Source organism: Grus americana, chromosome 18 (genome assembly GCF_028858705.1).
Source record: "Grus americana isolate bGruAme1 chromosome 18, bGruAme1.mat, whole genome shotgun sequence".
Classification (NCBI taxonomy): Eukaryota; Metazoa; Chordata; class Aves; order Gruiformes; family Gruidae; genus Grus; species Grus americana.
Window position 1 is genome coordinate 11,617,868 of NC_072869.1, and position 26,151 is coordinate 11,644,018.

Sequence of the window (26,151 nt, forward strand, 5' to 3'; positions counted from 1 at the left end):
CATCCACATCTTCATTTTAAAAGAAATTAAGAATGCTCCCTCAGAAGTATTGACTTTTAAATTTTATTAGGATCCCCTCACACCAAACCCTCATTGTGCCAAAAATAAGAGGAGAAGCATCCCTTCATCTCTGTTTTTAATTTCCCTCCTCCTAAAGCCAAACGTTGTGAATAAAATTCCTGCTTCGAGACAGGCTCCGTGATACGTGGTCAGCTCGGGCCAGCTCGCACCCAGAACAGGGGAGAGAGAGAGAGGGGGGCTGTGTTGGGAGCAAAGGGATGGGAAGCTCTGGATAAACTGTACGGCTTTTATTTAAATTACTGCCATGTTCTGTGGCTTGCTTGAAACCAAATGCTGCCAAGCATCTTACTGCAGTCCCAGTGGTTTGCACCTAATGTGCATTACGTTAACCATTTGCAGATGACCTTATTTCTGTTATAATGCTGTGTGTGCAGTCAGAAACTTTTGGAGTGATTGAGGCAGGATTTGATGAAACGAGCAAACAAAAATTCTCCTAATGTTATTTTTCGTGCATGGCTCTACCTGGTGACACGACGCAGGAGTCGTGGTGTGGGTTTTTCCCTTGTTGGTTGAGAGGTGAGATCATCTCAGAGAGCTTCGTGTGCAGAGCAGCAAGCACCTTTACATCAGCGTCTCTCTCCTTAACCGCACTCTGGTCTCCAGCTCAGGGCTGCCAAAGGTCGGTGTAGATGTTGAGGTTCAGCCCCCTCTTCTTAACCTTGAGCTAGCTTGGTTTTTCTGGTTTCCAACCTGGTTTTGATTTGTTGCTTCTGTTCTTGTGCTGGACAATTCACAGACCTCCCAGTTGAACTTGGATCCCGGTGGGGTGTCCACCTGGACCACAGGTGGAAAATCCCTGTTGAGTTCTCCAGCTGAAGGTGGTCTGTTCCTCTACACAGATTTCACAGGTCTTTGAGGCTTTGTCCGCAGTTCCCAATGGGAACGACCGCGTGCACGCAGAGTCCAGCTGACAGCAGATGGACGGTGCCTATCCGTTTGTAGGATCAGGGCCTGGAGACCAAGGGGCCTCTTCCTGATGTCCTGTGCCCAGATAAGTCAAGCTTTTGTTAGCATAGCACCCAGGTGAGTTGTGCTTTTCACGGGGAAGGATAAACATGAAAAATAATTTATCTAATCTTTGTATAAGCTGGATGAAAATAAGAATGAAATACACATTGCAACTACAAAAGTGCATTGAAAAGCCTGTTTGTTTTCTGACTCAGAAGGACGTCGTTGGCTTAAAAGTGTAATTCTAGCAGAATTGTACCACTTGGTTTGAGTTAATGTTTTGCAGACATCAGAGTCCTCCAAACAATGTAAAATCTAGGGGATAAATGGGGATCTTCCTGACCATCTATACAGAGCTGGAGACCATGTGTACTTGGTCTGAAGCTTTCATACCTAACATTTTCTTCTGCCCTGCAGAGACCGCTTTTCGTTCCTTTTAGGCCCATCTTCCCATCTTTAGATCCAAGATAAGAAGTTGAGCAGAGCTTTCCTGCGGGGCTGGTTGATCCGTGGCACTAACGAAGCCAAGACACGTGGGAGCAGGGCAGGGTCTTCTGGCCAGCTCAAGCAAACTCCATCTTGTTCGTAAGCCCAGCCTAGAAGCAGGGACCTTGCGAAGCCCAGGCGTGGGGCTGGATTTCAGTACCACCGCTGAATTTTCGAAGGACGCCCAGATACTCTCTTGCTCTTTATAGCCCACGTTTCTCTTTCCGTGTCCGGTATTGTGAAGGGGTGCGTGTTGCCGGAGCGGGGAACACGGGATGCTTTGCAAAACATTGCCTTTATTCTGTCAACCAAGTGACTGCGACTTTCTTAATTGTGGATTCTTTTAGTTAATTAGAAATGTTTGGAAACGCCTCGCACCTCAGCAGGGTTCAGTTCTGCGGGGTGCCAAGTGCTTTGTTCTTCATCCAGCAAAGCACTTAAGCGTGTCTTTAAGAACACTTTACAGGCTGAAATAAGCTCATTGATTTCAGGGCACTGAAGGATTGAGCCAATACCAAATTTCTTCCAATGATCTCGACTCAAATAGGAACATCCAGGAAAGTGTTTCTTGAATGTTAATGCTACCTTAAATAGCAATATCTCAGGCTTCACAACTTGGAAGCGCTCAGAGGATCGTAACAAAGACTGAAACAGCATGTTTGGGGGGGAGTTTCTCCTGGGGAATAGGGGAAAATTCATGGTTAAAGGTGATTTTCCCCCTCTCCCCCCCTTTTTTTTTCCTTCCAGTTTTGTAGTAGCAAAGGTTAGCTTTAACTATGGTCATCTTCTGCGAGCTTTTAATAAATTAAGAGGAAACTGAAACAGTTTAGAAAAGTATAGGATAAGCAAATACTCCAGGGAGACTTTTAGTGGCAACGTGATTAATAAGGGACACTCCTGGTAATACTATCAAAACAGAGCTATTGCAAAAGCATATGGAGCGTCCCTCTTTCGGGGCACGAGCAGGATTCAGACAAATGATCCAGGGCGATTTATGGGCCTCTCTGCAGTGTGGGTTTTTTCTCCCCCTGGAAGCGTGAGGGGAATAAGCTCTGTATATTTAACCATGGGATTAGATGTAAGGAGAAAAAAAAATATTTAGTAAATCAGGCAGCTTCTTTTTGCTCCCAAGTATTTTTATCCTTGTTGATCGTTTGATAACAGGCTATGTTCCTTACACAGCCCATTTTTTTCTTGATTTTATGTATTTATTTTTTCTCTGTGCCAACCCCCGCACGTATCTAGTAATAACCTTAAGGAGCTGAAAAAGGGAAGCGTCCGCCAACAGCAGAATACGATGCAAAAATCTCTGAAAATGGCTTTCCGAAACATCCCGCCTTCTGTAGGTTCTCCCAGTGCTCTTCTGGTTTTGCTGCCTTTCTCCCTTACCAACAAAAGTCTCCGTTGCCAAGTGAGTATGCGGAGCGGTTGCTTGTAGCTCTAACACGTACTGCATTCGCTGCCCTGGGTGCAGTGTGCTCAGCCCTGCATTGCTCGTGTCACCCCGGCCAGATTTTCCCCCTGCACTTTGTTCTGAGAGCAATTATTTCTTTATTTCCTTTGAAGACGTTTACTGTGCAGCTGCTGTGGCAGCTTGTAGCTGTCATGTGGGAAGGCAAAAGGAGAGATCTGGAGTTAGGAGCTTATAAACTTCTCAAGTTTTAGGAAGGTACTGAGATGAAATGACATTGTGGTTTTTCTTCCTCCTTTTTTCTTTTAATACAAAATGAGAGAGGACCTCTTGTACTGCACTTGTATAAATTGTACAGGTTTGGCTCTGCTCAAGTCAGAAGTTAAAAAATAAAATAAAATAAAATAGGCATCCTGACACATGAGACAATGCAGTCTTCCAGAACCAAAATAGTTTTGTGTAGAACACCAGCATATAGGAGTCAAAGATCTGTGTGTGGGCTTTTAGAGATGCCTTGCCTTCTTTTTTTGGAGAAGAAACTTCTGTTAACATCTAAATGATTTCAAGAATTCACCAAGGATTGGATTCCCTACTGCATCGGCATGAAACTTTCGCATCGCTACTGAACTGTGTTATTTTATCAGCCTCCTGCTCTTGAGACTCCATTTACCAAAAACTTTTAAAAGTGATTATGCAAGTCAAACCTAATTTCTTATCACAGTTCTGTATTTATTGGCTCGGTTGTTTGTGAGGGATTGTTTCACCCACCCTGTTTCCCTTGGCATTTTTAGAAGGTTCCTACAGTTGTTAGCAGCTGTAAATGGTATTAATAAGTATTTGGTTGCTGGTTTCTGCAGTTTTGTGTGCTGATTAGGTTGGATTGCCAAAGGTTGAGCAAGTTTCTAAAAGAAGGATTGTTCTTTGAATTGTGAAAACACTATTCTCAACAAAAAACCCCAGCTATATCTGTGTCAAGAATTGTACGTGCGGGCTGATACGCTTCTGCAGAAACTAGGGTGAAACACTTTATTTGTCTTAATAGGTATTGACTTTGAAATCAAGGAAGCCCCATCTAAGAATCTTCTTAAATGTTAAAAGAGGCAATCTGAAAGATGTCAAGGTTTTTCTCCCTTTTTCTCAGCGTTGTATTTGAGATGAGAAGCACTCGCCCACTTGAACGTTACCTCTTTGGCTTGTCCATACTGTGCTGTTCTTCCTGAAGTAGTTTTAGTGGCTTAGTGAGTAACTTCCTCAGAGTAGCACAGCCTGTTTGTGAAAATGAGCAGAGCTGGTGTGGTTTCATCCGGGGAGAATCCAGGGTGTGTGCTTCTTGAGCAGTGGTGCATCCTTAAAGGTTTTCAAGACTCAGGTTGACAAAAGCTCAGAACAACGTGGTCTGAGTCTGGTCTTAGAATCACAGAATATCCCAAGTTGGAAGGGACCCGTAAGGATCATCAAGTCCAGCTCCTTAACCTGACCCTGCTTGGAGCAGTAGGTTGCACTAGAACCTGCCGTGGTCCCTTTCCACCTGATGGTTTTATGATTTATGACTCCAGTGTTCTCTTCAGAAGAGCACATCCTGGCTGCAGTCACCAGATCTTGCTGTTGGGGTACTGGATTCACCCATATCAAATTCATGGAATGAGTCAACCAAGTCTAAGTGCAGTTTCCTCATGCAGACCCTCCTGTTTGAGCCCTGCTGCAGGTGGGGAAGGGCTTAGTGAAGTGTGATGGACTTATCCACGAAAGAGAAGCTGACGCTAAGCAAAGCCTATTGCTAACTGTGTCCCATGGAGCAGAGAGCTCACCATCCGTGTGACAGCAGTGGGCAGGCAATGAGACCAAGCACCATCAAAAACTAGTTTGCCAACAGACAAAGTTAGGTTCACTTCCCCCTGGGACTTATAGGTAGAAAACTAAGCATCTCCCACCTTAATTAGGCTTGTGTTCAAGTCGAAGCTACGGCGTGTAGTTCATTGGATGTACGGAGCATCAGCCGGTGGCTGCTGAGCTGATTGTAGTTTGTGGGGTGATGGGAGGGCGACTGCTGTAACGGAGTTGTGGTGTGACCTGCAGATTTGTTCAGTGAGCTCAGACTTCCCAGCAGACTCCCTTGATGTGGAAAACAGTAATTGTGCCAGGGCCGACACCGCTCAGGAGCCACTTGGTCACCTTGTCCAGCCAAACCTCCTAACGGACAGACAGACCGATACTCAGGAAACCCTTGGGTTGTGTTTGGAGCCTGCGCTGGGGCTCTGAATTACGTCCCTTCTGGCTCTTGACTACATGAAGACTTCGATGTTTAAGGCTGAGGAAGGCTGGTTGCATCCTGCACTTAGCTGGTCTTAGCTCCTGATTGCACAACCGCTTTTATTGGAGAAGCTCCTCGACTCAGTCAAGAACATTAATGATAAAATTGTGGTTTATGTGGTAGCCTCCTCATCGTGTACCTGAAATTACCTCTTTGAGCTATTCTCCAAGGTCTGTAGCAGATGGAGAGAGACATAATGAGCGAGGCAGTCGGGAGAACAGTTCAGACTTTTAAGTCCACGTAGAATGGAAAAACAAAAGGAGTATTAGATGCGTGTAACCGGTTCAGACATGGTGTGTAATTAATCTTCATCTGTGGCTTTTAAACTCCGTGACAGCCAGAGTATCCCAGATTTGAAACCCACGTTTGTTCAGATGTAATGGATGTGTAGACAATTTTTTCTGAACTTCACCCCACCAAGCATCGTCTTCCAGGTAGGTTTACGCCAAGTGACTTGACTGGAGCAGCGCCGCACCACGCGGCTCTAACCATCACAACTGCCCTGTTTTACAGGGTCGTCCCAGTAGTTTCACGTTTAAAGTTACCAGTCATTTAATTCCCAACTGTTTTGTACCCATTTTTAATTTTGAAAACGAAGTAAAAAAATCCATGCTGGTTTTGAGCTGGAGTTTCTCATACTTAAGTCTGTGTAAAGATGATTTATGGTGCTAGTAGGGGCTCCACTGGAAATGCAAGATCTATTATGGAGTGGATTGAACGGCCCATGCTGAAATGTTTATTGCCGTCTTCAAAATAGAATACATCAGGGTTGATGGTGCCTGTCCAGGAAAGAGAGAGAGTGGAGTGGAGTGGGGCTAGTGGGGTATTTTTAGTATTCCAATAAAAGGCAAGGCTTTTAAAGGAAATCACTTATTGCCATTTTGCAATCAAGAATGCAGGAGTGTTCCAGGGACTGCAAGAAATATGCTTCAAGAATGTCGGAGCCATAAGGAACTAATCATTAAATATTCTCTCGTTTCCACCCCCGTTTCTTGCTCTGAGGAAGCCATTTAGAAGCTTTGCAATTTGTATGTAAATCTCAACCCTCCTGACCACGCGGTCAAGTATCCAAGTGACTTAGGAGCCAGCATCCCATTTTCAGAAGTTCTTACAATTCCTGTGCAAGCAGGGCACTTTTTTAAATAGAAGACACATGGACCAGACTTCAAGAACACTTAATCTGACCTTAAATGACTTGGTATGAACACTGTATGTTTTTTTTTTTTTCTCTGCTATAACTTCTTTTCCTTGATCAATGTCTTGCTAGTAAAGTTCCTCTCGCAGGTTCAGATAGACCAGTAAAACTGCAGTTCTGTTGCTGCAGCTTATTCCACTCATTTGACTGAGCTGTGATTATTTTTATTTCTTTTTTTTTTTCACGTATAACTTTAGTTGTTGATCCTTTAAACATTTCGGAAGCGTTCTGGCACTGCAATATATCCATCTAACTAGGGAGTGAGTAATCCCAGCATTTGTTCGAGAGAAAAACAAAGGAAGAGGCAAAAGATAATACTTTCTCAAGTGATTTAAGAGCCTAACGGGACAATTTACTGCTGCATCTAAGCAGAGCTAGTGGTTACCTGCTCCCTCTCCCCATGTTCCCATCTTTTTCCTCGTACTGGGACCGGTGTCCTGGTGAGGCAGTTCAGGGAGCTATAATGGCAGAAAACTGACCCTACCAAAAACAAAGACCGGGGCGTCGGGCTGACGGCAGATGGACGCGGGCAGATGTCCCCTTCGGCGCCAGGCCAGCAGAGCTGTCCTTTCATTTTATTCTATTTTTTTTCTCCCATTTGTTTGGGGTTTTTTACTGGAGAAAGTAGTGGAGGAACAACAGTCTCCTGCTGAGATCATCTGTCGTGTCTTCTGCCTTTTCCCTGCTTGCTGCAGGTACCGGCTCCGGGGTACGCTGCTGCCTGGCAGCGCCTTGCTCTCAGGAAAACCCGTTTGAGTTTGGCAGCTGGGCTGCAGCTTCTGCATCCCTCGCTGGAGCAGGGGCTGGCGGGTGGAGCTGAGCTGGAGAAGGTGCGTGGATGTACGGGTGTGAGGAGGAACGCAGCGTGGCACTGCGGGAGGCAGCGAACGCCGCGTCGCTGGGATTTTAACTCACCTTGGCCCCAGGTTGGCGCCTCTCCTTGCAGCCAGCGCCGTGTCTGCCTGGTGAATCTCCAATGTTTCTGACGCGACGAGAAGTCTCTTCCCTGACCTGCGCCCTGTGCTGCTGAAGGACCACCTGATGGAAGGTGACCTCTGGATTTTCTTAGGTCGTTGCCTTCTGGCAGGGAAAGCTTCACCAGGCTCTCGTTCACACCCTTTAGCTCCTGGCTGTTCTCTCCACCACGGTTCATCGAGCTGTGGTCCATGCCAAACGCTGCTTCTGTTCTTCCTTGCTCATGGACCTCAGTGGTGCGGGGAGGAGAACTTCTGGTAAGCCTACAGATGGGGATGTCCCAGTTAAACCTGCGCTTTCTCACCCTTTCCTCCTGATTTTTGCTGAGCTCATGCCAGAACGAAAGGGTTCAGGTGATACCTGTGGCTTGGTTGGGCTCACTTGGGTGAACGTCGTCCAAGACAGGGATTTGTAAAACCTTTGTGATCCTGTTTGGGCTTGTTTTGTTTCCTTTCTTCTGGAAAAGCTTCAGTGCTTCACATTGAGGTTTTTGAAACTTTCACAAGTCCCGTTCCAAGTTGTAACACAGTTGTTCAGAAATGCAGCACGTTGCTTGACTGATCTTGTTTCTTGGTGTCGCTTATGTAAGGGAAATGATGCTAGAGAGTTTGGAGAAGGGAAGATTGGAAAGTGTGCGTGCTTATTTAATAATAAAAAAAAAAGGAAGAAAAATAAGCCACATGCAAAAAAATCCAGTAACCATGTCTGCCGATGACCTTTGGGGTTGGAAATAGTTTGATAATAAGCAGTGTGAGGACGAGCAAGGAAAGTCTGTGAAGTCACTCTAACGAGAACAAAAGGGAAAAAACATGAGAATGTTTCCAGTTCCTGGCTTGCTGGGAGCGGGGTGATCTCCTGCACAGCGCCTGGTGCTGCACAGCACACCCATCAGAAAAAGGCATCAGGCGGAGATGTGTAGAGGTTGCCAGGTTTGAGTCAAAGTAAAAGAGAAGGTGTGTGGGGAGGCACCAAAAGTGACTCTCAGGGAGAGCTGAGGTCTTAAATTGCCCATTTTGGCTGGGTGTGGGTGCAAGATCCTGCACGGACTTACCCGAAAAGACAGCTTGTGCTCCGGAGAGGCTCTCTTTCAGCCTGCCTTTAGCATCGTTAACAAAGCGGGAGAGAAGTTGGTGCAGAGTTAATAGTGCTTGTTAAATACATCTGATCTCTTCGGTACAGCAGCAAGTAGAAAGGGTCCAGATAATGTTGGGGGGGGATTTGGGTAGGAAGTAACTTGGGAAAGCTGTTGCCTCTTACGTCTGCTCTTTGTGCAATGCTGAGTCCGGTAAATGGTTTGGTTGTTGAGCATTTTTGTAGAAAGGTATTATTGAGGCATGTGTATAAGCTCTTTGGTTCAGTAGCTCTGTCTCAGAGGTACATGGAACCATTTCTCCTAGGCTGTCCTCTCTGAACTACCTTCTGCTATTTAAAGTAGATACAAATTTAGCTCAAAGTGTTCCCTTTCCCGCAGACTTCTCTGAAAGTTAAAGCTTGTGACAGTTCTTGCTGTGCTCTTGACTTGTCTTCAAATCCAAATAAATGTATTACCTGTCTCTGAGCTTCATTTCTGGTGGCTCAGAAGGTAAAACGTACTTAGATTTCTTAATTTCCTTACGAAACCTTCCTGTCTTCCAACTGCCCTTCCTCTAGTCCGATCCCCAGGTCAACGCAAGAGTTTAATGAATTGCATAGGCTTACGGACCTACAGTCAAATCTATATTTATGCGGCGTCTTGAACTGCTGGATTGAAACCTTCTAACCACTGCCAAAGGTAGGCGATTACCTTCACGCAGACCAGCTGAGCGTCGGAGAAGTTGAAACGTGAGCAGCGGTTGAAGGCTGCGGACCGAGTTCAGTTGAGCTGTTGCGGTTCAGGCGAGGTTGGGTTTGTGCAGCCTGTGTCGCTTTTTGAGAGAATACGGGGTTTCTTTGCAGTTGTGCTTGGAGGTAGTTCAATATACTATCCGGTGTGCATTTATCATTTGAAAAATAGATTAAAAAAGAAGCAAATTGAGGTATAACAATAATGGATTAAGAGAAACACTTATCTCACTTCCTTTCGGAGGGCTGCGCGTGTGGCTGGGGACCCAAACACTTGGGATTATGCGATCGCTGAAGCAATAAACATTTTGGATGTAAACTCACTCCATGCTGCTTCTGGGACCGAGTCTGACATTTATTTTCCGATAGCAGTGGGTTTCATCTTGCTGTTATTTAGCTACACTTGGTTTGCCAACAAGTCTCACCGTCAGTAATAAAAGGTATCTTCCTGCCCTGACGAAAGGCTTGTGTTAACGACAAACTTGTGTTAACGACAAACTTGTATTAACAACAAAGCATAGCTCCAACCCAGCGTGACAAAAAACCCCACAAAAATGCAATTTTTTAATATGTGAAATAATGTTAACTGAGAAGTAAATGTGTATGAACAAAGTCTATACCTTTGACTCAGATAACTCATTTCTTCAGGTTAACCTCGTGTTGCATGAATAGCTCCAAATGTGGAATAACTCATAAAATAAGACTTTTTTCATCTTACATAGGAATGACCTAGGTTTTTCTTTCTTCCAAATAAGGAATTAATAATGCCATACTTGTTGTTTCCAAAGAGCTCAGCTTTTTTGAGAAGTGTCTCTTTTTTTTTTTTTTTTCTTCTCTCCTCTAGACCCAATGAAACACATGGGCGTTTGGAGCCTTTAATTCGCAGAGCCTGTTCTTGATTTCTCTGAGAATTGCCAATGATTTTGATGTCAGAGTTGAGAGGTACAATTGTAGTGTTAAATTTCTCAAGTCAGACCGGTTGAAAAGGAAGGTCAAAAGCAATAACGTCCAGGTTCCTCTGGGCGGGCGGGGGCGTAGGATAATGTGCGATCGCAGCGTTTTGCACAGACGTATCGCCCAAGAAAAAGTTTGGCTGTCACAAAACTAATAAAGAACAAGCCTCCGGAGAGATGGTTTCAATGATGCAGGTGTAGGAATCGGGGAGTGTATTTACATACAAGCCAGCTTAATAGCGTGGGATTTATGCTAAAGTGGTTCTTAATGCAATACAAATTGAATACTCCGTCTCGCTCGAAACGAGGAAAATGTTAGAAGGAAAGGTTGGGATTTTTTTTTAATAGCTTTTGGGGGAGAAAGTGTTTGGCTTTTTTTAGGGAACGTGAAGGACAGCAAGATGGATTTCTTCGGGTGCTTGCCATGTTAAACTAGTGCTTTAGGTATGTGCCTCGGATTCGGAGCCAGCCTTCCGAGTTGGTTCTCTGTTGCCTTGAAAATCAGGGGGTTGAACAGATTTGGGCAGGGTTTCTGCCTCATAGCTGGCAACACGGACTTAACATTAACTTACTGAAAAAGCAGATAAAGTTTGGGGTTTGTTTTTGAACTGCGACATTAAAAAGAAGTCCTCGAAGAAAGCAGCCATGACTCTACAGCCTCTTGTTGAAACTCCCATCTTTTCCCTGCTTCTCTCCTACCCTATAAAACAACTATTATGTGTTTATAAGTTAGCGCTCCATGTCACTTATAAAAGAAGACTTATTCATAAACTTCTGGATAAACAGTTCTGTGGGAATATAACTTTCTTGGCATAAAACAAGCCGCTTTTTCCAGATAATGTAATGCTATACCAAGCTTTTTAAAGTCATACCATGCTATTTATTATTATTTTATAATCTATAAAAGACACCAATGCTGAACTTTGATCATTATTGAGAATAACACTATACCCAAATCAGCAGAAAAGACAGGGAGAACCCCAAGCAAAACTCCTGTTCCCAGAAACAGTCGCCAACAAGGTGTTGAGGGATGCTCGGGGCTCGTGGCAGGGCTGCTTTCCCCGCGCCTCCTCTCTGCAGGCAGCCAGCGCTGGGGCAGATCGCAAATAGGCACGTCTCATTTTTTGGGTGGGGTTTGCCAGCTGCAAGTTAGAAATTCTTGAAACGGACTTGGATGTAACATTTCAGCTTTCGAAGTCAGGGCAGATGATTTGGATGCACACGCACATGCCTTAGAATGATTTAATTTTTTTTCAATGGGCTGAAATCAGTATTTACTCCACCATCCAGAAAGCAGCAAGCAGCCAGCGCGTGGTTGTGTTTGCTTTCTGAATATGCTCAATATTCAGACAGAGTACCGAGCCCACAAAACCATACGTCTCACCCAAAGAATGGCCGCTTCCCAAATCTCCAGGTTTCCAGCTGACGCGGATTTGGGGATGACAGGTGGGGATCACATTGGTCAAGTCCGTGTCCAGAAGACCTTTGGGGAGGACTGCCCTGCTGCTGGAGCAGTCTGGTTCGAACCCGAAAGAGAAACCGTGGCTGTGCACCCCCACGAAAGGGAGACATCACCCCTTAGCATATGCTCGTATTTACTTATCCTATTTATAAGGACCAGCCAATACTCTGTGCACTAATTATAGCAGTGGGGGCTGGAAGAGATTTCCTTGCTCATTGAGTCCAGATCTCAGCTATCGCAGGCAAACTCCCTCTGCACTTGCTTTCACAAACCCTCCTAGCAGGCTTTGCAAGCGTTCAGGATGTTCTCCCTAGTGACTGGATATTTCCAGTGGCAGCCCAAGCTGGGCTGATGCTCAGCGAGAGAGCAGTGGGTGAGTATCTTGGTGTGGATATCTTGTGTCCGTTACTGATGGGTTTGGGGTTGACCACAGAGTAGTCGAGTGGACCCAGTGTTCAACTGGAAGACGCCTCCAAGGCCGAAGGACAGATCAGCGTTGCCACTGGAGATCTTTGCCGTGACCTGCGAAGCCCTGGGTGCATCAGCTCCTTTCTCATCCCGTGTGAGGGTACGCGTTGCTCTTGAATTTCGGGGTGGTGGCTGGAGCCTGGTGGTGATGACCTACCTGCCGCACTAACCAGGGGTGCTGGGCAGCCGTCCGAAGCAACGTCAAGTGCCTTCTCCTGGTGCGTAGGAATGCCTGGCTGCTGGGGGCTGAAAGAGAAGAGCTGAAGCATTGCTGACATTCCTTGTGCCGTTGAACAAGGGTCCTCTCGGTCCCTGGAATGTACCTTGCCAGTGGGCGTTTGTGAAAATGAAACCAGGGTCTTGTTCCTGGAGCAGGGGATGCCAAGGAGGAAGGTGCAACTGTCTGCCCAGTGTGAAGTTTTAAGGCGAGACACCTTGGAGAAACCCGCGTGCTCTGATTGATAACACATTAAATCTCAGTGGCCAGCACTCCGTGGCCACGGAGCGATTTTAATGGTAAATCAATAGTCTGATAGAAGCAGACCAGAAATCTTTTGACACTTACTCAAGAGGGACTTGTCAAAACACGATGTATTTATGACCGAGTTCCTGCCTGCCTGTTCAAAGGCACTTGAACCCCTGCCAGATCCTAAACACGCTCAGATTCCCAGGAGTTATATTCAGCACAATAAGTGGATATTTCGCAGTAAATATTGCCGTGTCAGAAAGCTGGCATAAGCACCCAGTTGACAAGCAACAATTGGCCGCTTTGTATGGGTGCTGCGAGAGCTCATCTCTATCGGCGGCACCGCTCGTGAGCAGAAACTTCTGCCAGGCTCCAGCCGTCGTTAGCGTTAGGAATTAAAAATGCTCTAAAGAAAACTGCGGATCGTTGAGTCTCAGCTGCCTCCATCTGAACAGTCAGCAGAAGGAATTGGAAAGTCTCAATGATTAATCACAAACACAAAAGCCGGCTGCTGGCTGACGGTAGGTATCCGCTTTTCTCCGAGGAAACCAATTCATCAGCGTTATTTGTGATTCATAACAGTTATTTGAGACAAATAGGCTTATTTAGTCCATGGCACCCTGCGCTTGCGTGAAGTTACAAACCAGAAATGTTAATTATTCTCCGTCCTCCCGCAGCTCTGAGGCACGTCCAGGATTTCGGCGGCGCGGTGTAGGCTGTAACGCTCGTGCAGCGAGTTGCTCGTGTGCCGCTCGTGGGCTCTGTACCGAGAGGAGAGGGATGCTCTCGAGGGCAGGGATGCGCTGCGTCCCCGGTTTGCGTGGTGCTCGGCGTGGTGCAGCTCCGGGCCATGTCTGGGGTGTCTGCGATGGGAAAACACCAAAGGCTGGGATGAAGAGAAGGAAATGAAGTGGTTTGTTGGAGTTGTTATCTGTGTGACTCGTGTTTGTCATCGAGGACGGCTGGCAGTGCACCAGAGAGCGTGGGCTTCAAGTGGGGTCTTGTTTCTGATGAGAACTTACACCCTCGAGTTACACAGTCCTGCCCGGGCAGGAGTAGTTACTATCTGGCTGAATAGGTGCAAGGGAGTAGGAGTCCTCAGCCATCACCTGTATTTCCACAGATCATTAACCCCTGGAAACTGGGGGGATAACGGGGGGTGGGGAATCATCTTCTGGATGCCCCAAAGCCCCTTTGGGCAGGTTCAGACCTGGAGGAATTATTTGCATTTCCATGTGAAGCCCAGCTGGGGAGTTGTTCGTGTAGGAGTAGATCGGGCATGGTGGGAAGGGTGTCCCTGGTGAACCCCAAACCAGTGACCCTCAAAGCTGATAAATCCTGGGGAGGGGGAGTAGATTTGGGACCTGGAGAAGGGCTGCCCCAGGTGACCCCAGGGAGATGGGGTGCAGCGTGAACCCCGGTCCCCCGGTCTCATGGCGGGATGGATAGCAGGTGAGACAGACCTAGAGATAAGTTACATCAATTGTAACCTTCTCTTGCCATCTTACATCTGAAAATTTGATCTTAAATTTTTTTTTTCTTTTAAAAAGGCTTTGCTATGTTTGGAGCATTGAACCCCCCCGCTGCCCAGGGGCCGGGGGGTCGGGATCGGGGTGACGCGCAGAGACGGAGCCGATCTTGGCAGTAAGATTAAAACCCGGCAAAGCAGCGTGAATGCCGGTGCTCCCAGGAACGACAGGGACGCCCCGCGTCCCACCGGCACCCTGTGCCCTGAAACTCAGCGTGAGCTGAGAACCTGCCCTGCGCATTTCTGCGCTGCTCCTCCGAGCAGGAACAGCAGCACCCCTCAAACTCTTTAGCAGATGGAGCTTCAAGAGCATTGCACTTTCTCCAACCTGCCTTAATTAATTGCTCTGTAATTGCACCAAGAGTTCTGCTTGCACTTCCCTCCTTTCCCCGAGAAATGAATTTCAAATGTGTATTCCTGTCACTGTTTTCTTTTGCACAGGAATCTTTTATTTTTTCTTCTCTGACTCCTGTTTACTTTGTTAGTGGCTTTGATTCCTGAACTTCTCTTTGAGGAGTTCTTGTCGAGGGGAATATTTATATTACACAGGACTTGAGCAAAAAAAGGCAAAGCAGGCAGGGAATCCAGAACGCATAATTACTGTCAGATCCTAGCCGCAGTTTTTGTTAGGAAAGCATGTTGTGCTCTGTGAAACACCCAGGTTTAAAAGCTTCAGATCCTTCTAATCTGCTATTCTGTAGTGTGTGGGGGGGGAAATGTGCGTAACATCTGGTCTCTATCATGCAAGAGGTACTTTGAAATTTGTGTGCGATTGCCAATTTATGTTGTCCTATTCTTTTTGTGCGTATCGCACGGATCAGATAAGCCTTTAATACCGGCGGATTGCTGATTTATATTGCACCGACACGTGTCATTGCTGCTTCTCTGCCTCTCACATGGGGAGTAAGTACTTGACCACTGCTTTTGGAAACAGAAAAGTGGCTCCAGGTTTTTAATACCAGTCTCTTTCCAGGAATAAAATGAAGTTTATTTCGTTTTGATGTCCTGCTCTTGTTGCCCTGAACGTCCTCTTACGTTTCCTGTTCATTCTGCTATTGCTCGTTAGCAATACTTTATTAGTCCCCCACCTTCCCCGTTCCTGCTGTGTAATAATTCTGGTTTTATGTGCCATTTTTCTTGGGAGTTGTCAAAGAATAATTACTCCCCATTAACTCCATTTTGTATCATTACTAATTCACACCTATAGAGTATTTTCCAGGCAACTGATCTCGGTTGTCTCTTAATTGCTGAAGTCCATAAACTCTGTTACACTGAAACTGTGCTAAGGATTTGCACCCTCTAAAAGTTTTCCCTCCAGTGCGAAACAGAACAGAGAATCTGAATGCGGCAGCTTTATCAGATCTTATTTCTTCCCGATTTAAGCGAATTATTTGCTTCTGGCTCTGTTGAAGACTACAAAGAATTGCAAGACTGCAAAAGTATAGATCGTGTTCCAAATGGATTAATCCAACAGTTTGTGTTGCTGGACGATGCCGAGTGGTTGGCTGAGGTTGAAAACGGAACGATATCCCTCTCTCGCCCGTTCCGGTGGGTCGGAGCAAGTAGCCTGTGTATGGTCCGAGATCCAGCTGGGTCTCCATGTTTCATGTGATCACTAAGCAGTTTCACCCAGGTCTAGCCTGCAGCTTAGTGTCCTCTAAACAAAATCACCCCAAATCATCCTGCCCCAGAGGATGCGGCGAGTATAAACCATTCAGCCGGAGCCCTTGTCCCTGCCCAGCCCAAGAGCTTGTCCCCGCTGCGGCTCTGAGTCCTGCCGCAGTCCTTGGGCATCCCAGGGCAGCGTACGGAGCTGCTGCCTTCTCTGCCGTCAGCTGATTCTGCAAGGAAAAGGCTCAAGATCTGAGCCCCGCTTCAGCCAGGGCAGCGAGGTGCTGCTCAAGCTCGCTTCAGATAACAAATGGTTTCAACCGAGCACGAAAGAAAAAAATACTGTTGGTGGCAACTCATTTCCCTGGAAAAAAATCCTGGACCCCTGGCAGAGAAACACTTTCTGCACAGAAAACATGACACTATTTACAAAAAGCAATGTCTAATATCCTTTTCCAGCTTGGAAAGAGGAGTTTATTTTAATACATCCTTTTTTAATTGCCATGAGCTGGACTTGTAAATATTGTAAGTGGTTGAGTAATAGTCATCTGTGAGCGGACCAAATGAAGGGACATTTTTTCCGCTCTTGGAGCCCTAACATATTCCCACAGCTCGGACGGGGGATAGCTTGGAGCAGATACTAAACCAAAACAAAAGCCTCCTAATTAAAAGATCATTTAACCCCAGGGGATGCCTGCGTGCGTGGTGCCAGTGCCCGAAGCGTGGTCCAGCCGCCGGGGCAGGGGCTTCACGTGTCGGGGCTGCTTAGGGAGGTGATGGGGTGGACCGCAGGGATCCAGTCCAGGTTCTGTAAAACGTTTCTTCCTTCTCTCTGAGAAAGGGGAGAGAAAGGGGAGAGTTCTCCCTAAGGCAGGCGTCTGACAGCCGTGCCGCCTTATCGCTATCGTTCAGTCGAGAGAGAGAGAATCTGCTTTGCTGGTTTTCTGGATCACTCTTCAAATCGATCCATAACTTAGCTTTTTTTTAACAGCATCCTTCTTCAGAGCAGCATGGTGTGCTCGAACTAAAAAGTAGTCGTGAAGTTCTGTAAGATCATAGTAGTCGTTAACTTCTGCATAGCAACCGGTACGGTTTCGGGGCAGGATGGAGCCCACGTGCTGCACGGTTGGCAGAGCGCTGTTAGACTCTGTTTAACGCCGGGTGATCTTTGTTTTCCCCCCCAGGTACACACACGAAAGCCCTGCTTTTGCTCTGCAACTAGTTTTGTCTGAAAGCAGGAGTAGTTTGTATTGGAAACAATTTCCTGATGCAATTTGGATTTCCTTCTGAATAATCCTTTGCCCCAGTGGGATGGTACAGAGGGATTCTAGAAAAGCTTAACTGGCCTTGCCACGAGTTAAACATATCCCTTCATCTCTGCAAGGCAGATGTTTAAGTAGGAAGGTACCCTGCAGGCACAGTGAAAGAAAAAAATTAATTTGAAGGGTCAGGAAGAGAAGAACTGTTCTACCAACATGGGGTTTGAGTCCACGTCTCTGTTCAGGCCACGGGCGTGCAGGGCTCTGGTGAGGGGTATCTGCAGGGGGGGAGTCGGTCTCAGCTGGGAGGAGGAGCGGGACTCACAGGAAGAATTTAATTGCAGAAGACCAATTGTAAAAGATGAAGGCAGCAACCTTAACGTCGTTTCATCTTTTCCAGGAATGCTGGTGGTGATTGTGTTGCTGCTGATTGCGATTGCTGTGGTTGCTGTCTGGCCCACGCAGTAACGCGGATACGGGGCCCGTCGGAGCTGCTGCTCGACAGCTGAGTGCGCAGGACTCCAGAGAAGAGACCGACTTTGTGCAAAGACCTTCTGTGTTGTAAATAAACTCAACAGTATTAGAACGAAGCTGTGTCCCACAGACATCCGTTCTTCCTTCGGTGCACAGCTGAAGAGCGCTGCGTGATTTGAAGGGTTTGAATTTGGAAAGCACTCTCTTCCCACCTTCTTTGGCACCCGGGAGGCCGCAGCCGGCCGTACGATAGACGTGCTTCCCGGTGCAGCTGCGTCTGAGCACGCGCGGGTGTCAGGGTGCTGCCTGCCCGGCCCACCGCTGCTTCTGCCCTGCGGTCTGTCATCCTGAGGGCTTTAAAATGCCGAAATTTGTTTGGTGTGGATTGGGAGCACGGCAGTGGCACTCCTCCGCTTTCCGATACCTTCCTTCCAAATGAAAACGCTTGACGTTTTTCAAGGAATCGATGTTTTGGGGAATGACTGCGTCTGGATGGTGGCAGGATGGGAAGCGAGAGCACGCGCAGCCCTGCAAGGAGGCGCAGGACCCCCGTGAGCTGCATGGAAACGCTGGCGAGGGAGTCAGCCCTTGGGGAGAGTTATCGGTGTCGATCTCCATGGATAGAAATGGAAACAGCAGCGGGTGTCAAACCAGGTGCAGAAGGGTGGGAAGCCTTGTGCAAAAGTGCTCGTGAGGAAGGCGTGCTCTGCCGTGCTCTGCCGTGCTCTGTCGTGCTCTGCCAGGCTGACCGCGGGAGATGCGCTGCCGCTCATGTGCTAATCTGGGCGATCGAGGTCTGCCTCTCTCTTTTATAACTTTTCACACGCTGTTAAAACTGAGAGGAAGGATTACTTATTTAAAAGCTAATGAAAAAGAAGTATCGAATGTTCGCTTCTGGCCAAGAAAATAATTATTTTGTTACACACGCCAGTTTGATTTCAGAATTGATAGAACAAGCAATAAATATTGAATAAAAGCTGATCCATTTATATTCAAGTTATCTGCCTGGGTTTTTGTTGTTTCCTACCATCTCGTGTTGTGCATGAATGATTTCCCCCCCCGTCTCCGGTTCCTAACAGCTGATTTGGAGAAGGAAAAAAGCCATTCCTGTCAGACTTAACCATGACATACGTTTCCTGGCGGATCCGTAAGACTTGCCAGCCCTGGGCTGGTCCTCACCTGCAGTGGTGGAGTATCTCCTTTCACAGCTCTTGGCGCTCATTTCCCTCTCCCTGCCTTCCACCCACACAGCTGGGGTGGTCTGGGAGGTGGGAAACCAGGGTGTCCTGGTGCTGCATCCCCTCTTGAGTGACATGAAGCCATTTTGCTCTTCTGGACCCAGTTTCCCCATCGGGGACTTGGGCACTGGCCCCTTGGTTAAGCGCTTGGTGATTGCTCCTCTCCGTGCATCCTGCACGTGTTGGCTGGAGCTGAGGCTTTGACCCAGTTGCTCCAAGATCTGAGGTGGGAACAACAGATCAGGCTGTGACGGGAGAAGATGGGTTTTCAGGAAACAGGGAGCAGCTGAGTACCCCACGGAATATGTACCTGTCCTTGATGGGTAGGAACCGTACCCTGGAGCTGAGGAGCAGTGTTGCACTGGCTGTGTGCTCCTGGGAAGGGCACAGGGTGGGTGGAGAGAGGTGCTTGGTGGACAACCCATCTCCTGATGCTCAGCACTGAGGGTTGGAACTGGAGGAGAGACCAGCTTCTCTGGAGGGATTCCAGATCTTCGGGTGAGGCGGACTGTGCTTTGCTGGCTTCAGCATCCTGTCTGGCCTTTACCAAAGGTGGGAAATCCAGGCTTGGGCTTTGTGGTGGGTAACGAGGTACCATCTTCTGCCAGCGAAGGATACAAAATGATGCCCGTGTCTGGGATGGAGTTGAGTCTTCCACACACCTCTGTGTGCTTTGCTGGAGAAAATCCCTGAAGCCTTTTAAAGTCCAATCCAGAAATCCAGACTGGGCCTGCTTGCTTGCTCTTCCTTGGAGAGATGCTTCATCTTGCCGCCTTCAAAGCGGGGCAGGGGGGAAAAAAAAAGAGAGTTTTATGTTCTCATGTTTTTCAAGAGGACACAACAGGTTTTTGATTAGTTTATTTCTTGATCTCAGATTAGAAACGGAGCTTTAAGCAAGGCTGCTCCCGCTAGAAACAAGTAACGGGTGGCTTTGGAGACGTGTTCAAAACTTGGACTTTCCTGCAGTTCATGTGCGGAGGGACCAACACTGGAAACTCGCCTGGAGTTGTTTGTGCGCAGTGGTCTGTGCCTGAGCCCTGCAGCGGGAATTCCCCGACCTCTCCGGTGCGGCCCCACGGACCTTTGGTGACAGCAGGAGAACAGCGCGTGGTTCATTGGGATGAGGCTGTGGGCTTGGGTTTCTAATTAAAGCTGTCGTTTACGGAAGGAATTAAGGTTCTGTTTGAATTCCCAGGACACGCAGGATAGATGCATAATTCATCCTGATCAACGTGAGGTAGTGACTTTGTTCTGGTAGAGGCTTTAAAAAGATGGTTTCTGACCCGTTGGGTCCTCCAACGCGTTGTTTTTGTTAGTGCATGGGAAAGGTAGAAGCGCGAGGCTTTGCTCTGCTGAAATGTCTCACAAAGGGGTTCCCAGACTTGCCCTTTAGGTGCCATTTCACATGCCGTGTGGGTGAGGAGTTTTATTAAAAAGTGGATTTGGCAGCGTTCTGCCATGTGTGGAAAGCTTTTCTGTCTCCCTGCCCCACCAAAGGAAAAGGAAGGTTAAAATAGCAGAGCTGCCGGTTGTTGGCAGTGAGCAAGCGGGGCTGCAGAGCCCAGCTCGCCGGGGCGCGGAGCGGTTCCACTGTGCCGCTGGCTGCTCCGATCCCAGGCACAGGGCGAGGGATGCTCAAGCTGCCGGTTGAACCTGCACCCTGGGGCTGCTGGAGGCACGTACCTGCGGTGGCTTCTCCAGGCGAAGGTCTTTGCTGTTCCCCTGGCACCTGCCCGGAGAGACATCCCAGGCTTCGTCGTCCCTTGCATCTCCTTCATTTCTCTCTCAGAGGACGTGCTCGGGAGTTGAGGTGTTTCAAGTTGTTGTTTCATTAAAAATACAAGTGCTGGGGGAAGGTCTGGTACGTGTTTGAGGCACGCACGTGTCCAGGTGCCCTTGATAAGAAGTCCCTAGCTCCTACGTGAGAATAAAGATGATCTCAAAAGGCTGCCGGGCATTTTCTCACCCCCTTATTTCTGGAGGTTGGGTGCTGAGCTCGGCACAGCGGACGGCTGCTGTCCTGTGCCGCTGAGGGCAAACACCCCGGTTCCGGCCCGTGGTGGGAAGAGGCTCTTTCTCCTCTTTTCAGAGCTGCCGTGTCTTTGGACAGGCGGCCGCCTGCCAGGAGGACGTGGAGCCAGAGCGACCTGGGAAACCCATTTGCTTCTCTGAGACAGCCCCGGAGCAGAGGTGGTGGCACTGGTGACCCATTTGTCTGTGCAATAAAGATCTGAGATTTCTGACCTCTGAGATGTTTTGGAATTCATAAATTACCAGAGACACTAAGGGTGTGGGTCACGTGGGCTGACCCCTCGGCAGTTTGTAGGACCTTTTGCCTGTATTTTTCTCTCTGGAAGTGTTTTGCTGCCTCAGTTCCCCCCCGCCCCCCCGCCGTTCTAGCTCGCCTGTACCACCAGCCCTTGCGTCTCCACGCGTGGTCGGTGTCCGGCAGGACCGATGCCCCGTGGGAGATGGGTGATGCAGTCTGGACCCCCCGCAGTGAGTGGCGCGGATGGGGGCAAAAAGGGACGGTGCTGGGAAGCAGCCTGGGGATGGGGATGGTAAATGGGTCGGGAGCGTGGCCAGGGGGTTGGCAGGTCCCCTGCCCTCAGGCTCTGGCTGTCCCCCATCCCCACGCCTGTCCGCCCGCTCTCTGCAGGGTCCCGCGGGTCTCAGCGTGCCCAGCTCTGTCCCACCGCAGGCCACGGTCTCCTGCGGCAGCGGAGGAAGGATGGGGAGCCCAGCGGGACATACCCCACTCCTCACAGCGGGCCTGGACCCCGGCGGGGACCCCCCGTCCCAGCCGTCAGCCCGCGGTGACCCCACTGTCCCCAAGGGTGCCGGGGGGGACACGCGGCTGGGACCGATGGACGAAAATAGCTGTGCACCACCTCGGAGCCTGCCCGGGGCACCCGGCAGAGACCCAGCGAGGCAGAGGGGACACCCTCACCTCCCTGCCCAGGTCCCCATCCCCTGGGGTGGGAGGAAGCAGAGATCCTTGGAGATTTTTACAGTTTACAAGAGTTTATTCAACTTGTTTCTGACTTTAGTTCTACCGAGTGGGTGCTGAACAGTTACAAGCTCCTTCGGGTTCAATTACAGCCAATCTAACGAAACAAACAAACAAAGAGGAAATAAAAAAAAAAAAAAAGAAACGACTTGGAAAAACAATAAGAAAATCCACAACTTCTTCACGTGTCATTAAATATATTCATATATAATAACCATAATATATTAGTATGCATTGTAAAGAAACATCGCCCAAAGCAGTATGCAATGGTCATAACTAAACAACATTTACAGTTCAAGATATTAACAGAAATGATCAAAAAAAAAAAAAAGACCAAAAACCAACCCCAAAACGAACACAGGTTTTGTGAGGGGAGAGGAGGCAGGTGTGCGGGGAGAGGGCACGGACACGACGAAACGAACAGAAACGAGACGAAACGACGTTTGTCAGGTGCTACCGTCGAGTGATGATTGTTTTGGCATTTCAGCTGCTCTCCGAAGCCGCACTGAAGGCACCGCAGCCCCTTCCCCGGCCACCCCCTCTGCCCCCCCCACCTCGGTCCTGCCCCAGAGCGATGGGGGGTGCTGGGGCTCCTCGCTGGCTGCCATGCAGTGGGTACCCCAACAGAGCTGCCCCCCGCCGCACGGGTTGATGTTTAGGGGCGACACCTTGTCCCTGTTTGGGTGACCAGGCAGAGGTGTGTGTGTCCCCCCCAGAGATGTCCTGGAGCAGGGGTGACTGCAGGGAAGAGCTGCATCCCGCAGCACCCCGAAAACAGGGCTGCACTGCCTTCCCCAGCGGGGGAGGGCTCTGTACCAGTTACACCAGCAGCTCCTGCAGGTTGAGGTTACTGGGAGCGCGCGAGGAGCACTGGGGCACCGTGAACGGAGTGAAGGGGCTTCTCTGGTCCGGGTGGAAAGCGCAAAACTTCAACAGGGATCATGGGATGGGGTCCTGGTGGGACAGGGATGGGGGATGTCGCTTCTGCAGGTCGCTCTGGCTGCGGTGGGCTCCGAGTTGTTTCATGTCTTGTGCAAACTGTTTCCTTCTGATTTCCCAGGTTGTGTCAGTGCCTGGAGGGGTCCGGCCATGGGACGAGGTGGGTGGTGGTTCTTCTGCAGCTTCCCACACCGGTGGGATCGGGGAAGGGGCTGGGGCTTGTCCCAGGGTGGGTTTGGGGGGTGTCAAGGTGGCGTGGGAGAGGACGGCTGCGCTTGCAAGGTTGGAAAATGGGAGTGAGTGCTGGGTGTTCGGGTGTGCTCCGTGGGCAGTCCCCAAGTCCCCACATCCCCTGGCCTTGCCTTCCTGCACTCCACGTGAGCCGGCTTTGGGTTGGATCTGCTTGCTTTTAGGCCATTTGAAGGTCTCCTGCAGCTCAAGGGCATCCCGGCTAACCGAGGACAAGCTGTCTCCAGCCGGTGCGGGGTGTCCCTGCCATCTGTTGATGCTAGCTGCAGGAGAGCATCCAAGCCCCACTTTGGGGTTTTAAGCCTCCGTTTAGACACCTGAGGTCAGATTTTATCCTTCAAAACTTGGTGGCTTGGGTTCCCTTGACTAGAAAACTGTTGGCTCTCCTTGAGCTCTGAAGTAAAGATAAACGAGTCTGCTCTGGGTAATGGGAGAAAACACGGACTTGAGGGGGGGTTGCTTGATGTCCAGGGTGGGATTTCTCTCCTAATACCCAAATTACTTTTGGAGGGGCCTTGTGGTGGCAGGGAGGCTCAGCAGAGCTCGCTCCCTCTGGGTGCTGTCTCCAGCAGCCCGGCGCTGGCTGGTGCTTCCCTGGGAGCCCTCCGCTTTACACCTATTTACATGGCTGCCTTGCTTTATGGTGGTTTATGTCATTATATAAATATTGTCAATTGCTATAAAACAAGGCAAAACCACTGGAAAATGTCATAAAATAGATGTTTCCAAGTTTCCTAAAAGGAAAAATATCAGGGAGGTTTTGCTTTTCGTAGCGACTAATGTTTGCTTCTCCTCCAGGTACCCGTCCTGCCCTCCCTGCCTTTCCGCCCCGGCTATTGCCTGTCTCCATCGTTTAGGTGAACTCAGATATCCCCGTTCCTCATGTAGCAGGGGAACAGCCTGGCATGGGGACGCAACGTCTGGGTGACAAACAACGCAACACAGTCCTGCCTGTAGAGTGCTCTGGGGAAAGATCTCATCTCATCCCATCCCATGGGGTGTGAGATGGAGGTGAGGCAGCTGCTACCTTGGTTAGTGCATCATCAGTGATTAGAGATTGGGAAATTTAGATGTGCTGTTTTTCACCCCCAGCAGAAGGAGGAGAGCAATTTAGGGAGCTCCAGGTGGGTCACACCTTGCTCATCCAGTCCCTTCCCTTGGGGTAGGTCTCTGCCCTATGTTGGCTGTAACTTGGCCAAGCCATCCAGCTCTGCGCTGGCCCTGCTGCCCGACGGGGACAGTCCCTTGGCCCTCGCTGTCCCACCTCCTTCGTCTCCCAAGGGGGCTGGCCACCTTATGCAGAGATGCCGGGGAGTTGCGGCTCCAGGGAGCGAGGGCAGAGCTGGTGTGGGTTCGGGAGAGCTGGCTGAGTTTGGGAGTGAAACCAGTGGCCAGCCAGGACCTCGGTGTCATCTGGAGGGATTTTCTATCATCTGAGGTTCATCAGTCTGCTGACAGCAGCAGAGAGGACCAAGCCCATGAAGGAGGTCTCAGGGCTGGCCGTGGTGGAGACTTGAGAACTCCAATGGGCAAGATCTTCCAGGGCACCTACAGGAACTGGATGCCAACTTATTTTTTTGCAAAGTCTGGGTGTTTCCTTGGGGATCCTGGTTATTAACTCCTCGACTGTGAATTGGTGGCTGGGAGGGGGCCAGGGCATCCCATGGGCTCACGCTCCTTCGGTGTGGTGGGGGGCAGTGCTCCTCAGGGTGTGGGGGCCAGGGCAAGGAGTTGCTCCTTATGCCCACGTGGAAGTCACCACTAACGTGGTCTCCTCTTTGCTGTGCCTAACCTGGGATCAGAGCATCGCCACGGCTGGAGACCTCATCCACTCCTAGGTACTGTACAGCGGGTGATCGTTACGGCTATCGGATACCAAAGAGTCTTCAAATAACCCAGCAGTCGATCCTCGGATCTGTCCTCAGCAGTAAGTCTCTGTTTAGTTTCCTCTACAATAACAGTCTTGTTCAACCTAAGCTGAGAATATGTATTTTGGGGGATGGGGAGTTAATTTCCAGCGTTGCTGTTGATTAGTTTCTTACAGGTTTGATGTTCCCATGCCGTGCTTTGGAAGCAGCAGATGTTAGCAGCTGGAAGGCAGTTTGGTGTCTCTGATTTCTTCAGCCGACGGGGCAAAAAGAAGCTGGGGGGGCACCGGGTGCCACACACCCGCACCCACACTCATTTTATATCCACGTGTACAATTTGTTGTTGTTGCTGTTGTTGTTGTTGTTGTGTTTTGTTTTGTTTTCTCCCGGAATACAAGGTGCAAACCCGACAGCCCCACAGCCATGCTTGCCGTCCCTCCCGTCCCCCCAGCCCACCCCGACAGCGCGACGTTCCTCCTGCCGTCCCCATTGCCGGTCCCTGCCCGCCCCAGCTCTACACAAAGCATGCACAGTCAGTCTCTCCCTCTCGCGCGCTCCGTTGCCTTCTCCTCCTTTAGGCTTTCTTACACTTCCCCTTCTTCTCCCGCTGCTGGAACTTCCTGAGCCGCCGAGCCCACGTATCCCGCCACTGTATCACCAGGCTGGTTTTGTCCGCAATGATGCCGCTCTGGTCAGGAGAGTCCTCGTTGTTGCCCAGCAGCAAATACTTCTTCATGGGCTTGATTTTGGGGCACTTGCACGCTATGTCCTTGGAGTGAATCCACAGGGTTTGGTCTCCACGCCGTATCCGGTTGCTCCCTTGTTTGTAGACGGAGATGATGTTGACCGTGAACTTCCACCAGTCGGCATTTTTTTCCGCTTTCAGGATGTGGATCTGGACAGCTGGAAAAAAAAAAAAAACAACGAGGCAAGAGAGGAAAAGATGTTACAATTTGAACTGGTGAGAAGAAAATTCATTTCAAGCCTTACCTAAAAGGCTGTGTGAGGAAAAGGGATTGTGTCTCCTGAGCCCGGGATGGGGGACAGCAACCAAGGGTGGTGGTTGCTCAAAAACTACCTCTGTCCCCAGGCCATCCGCCACAAGGAAGAGCAGCCGGACCTGGTGGCAGAGGGTCTCAGCAAAGGTACTGAGACCGCCATAGGCTTGGGAGATGCTCTCTGCCCTCCGGGTCCCCAGTGAGCATGGGTGTGGTTACCCATGGACCATGGGGGGCAGCAGGATGCCCAGGAGGGAGGGGAGGCTGGGAGCAGCTGTACGCCCCGAACCATGGCACTCCTTGTGCTAGGAGCCCTGGGAATGACACGGTGGTGGAGAGCAGGTTGCCTCGTCCTCCTATCTGTGTCCTAGGGAGGACCATCACCTCCTAGGACCTGGTT

The 26,151-nt window shown here is 49.3% G+C and overlaps 2 protein-coding genes across 3 annotated transcripts in view; one reads left to right on the forward strand and one right to left on the reverse strand.

The window, feature by feature from the left end:
• STX8 (syntaxin 8) overlaps positions 1–18,449 on the forward strand; it is a 103,648-nt gene extending 85,199 nt beyond the window's left edge. The window contains exon 8 of the mRNA XM_054846762.1: positions 17,376–18,449. Coding sequence (XP_054702737.1) covers positions 17,376–17,443 — 68 coding nt within the window. The 3' untranslated portion in view covers positions 17,444–18,449. The remainder of the gene's footprint in view (positions 1–17,375) is intronic.
• A 3,250-nt stretch (positions 18,450–21,699) lies between these two features.
• Positions 21,700–26,151, reverse strand: part of NTN1 (netrin 1) — a 108,365-nt gene continuing 103,913 nt past the window's right edge. For both annotated transcript variants that reach the window (XM_054846857.1, XM_054846856.1), the window contains one exon: positions 21,700–25,656. In XM_054846857.1, the coding sequence (XP_054702832.1) occupies positions 25,328–25,656 (329 nt within the window). In that variant the 3' untranslated portion in view covers positions 21,700–25,327. The remainder of the gene's footprint in view (positions 25,657–26,151) is intronic.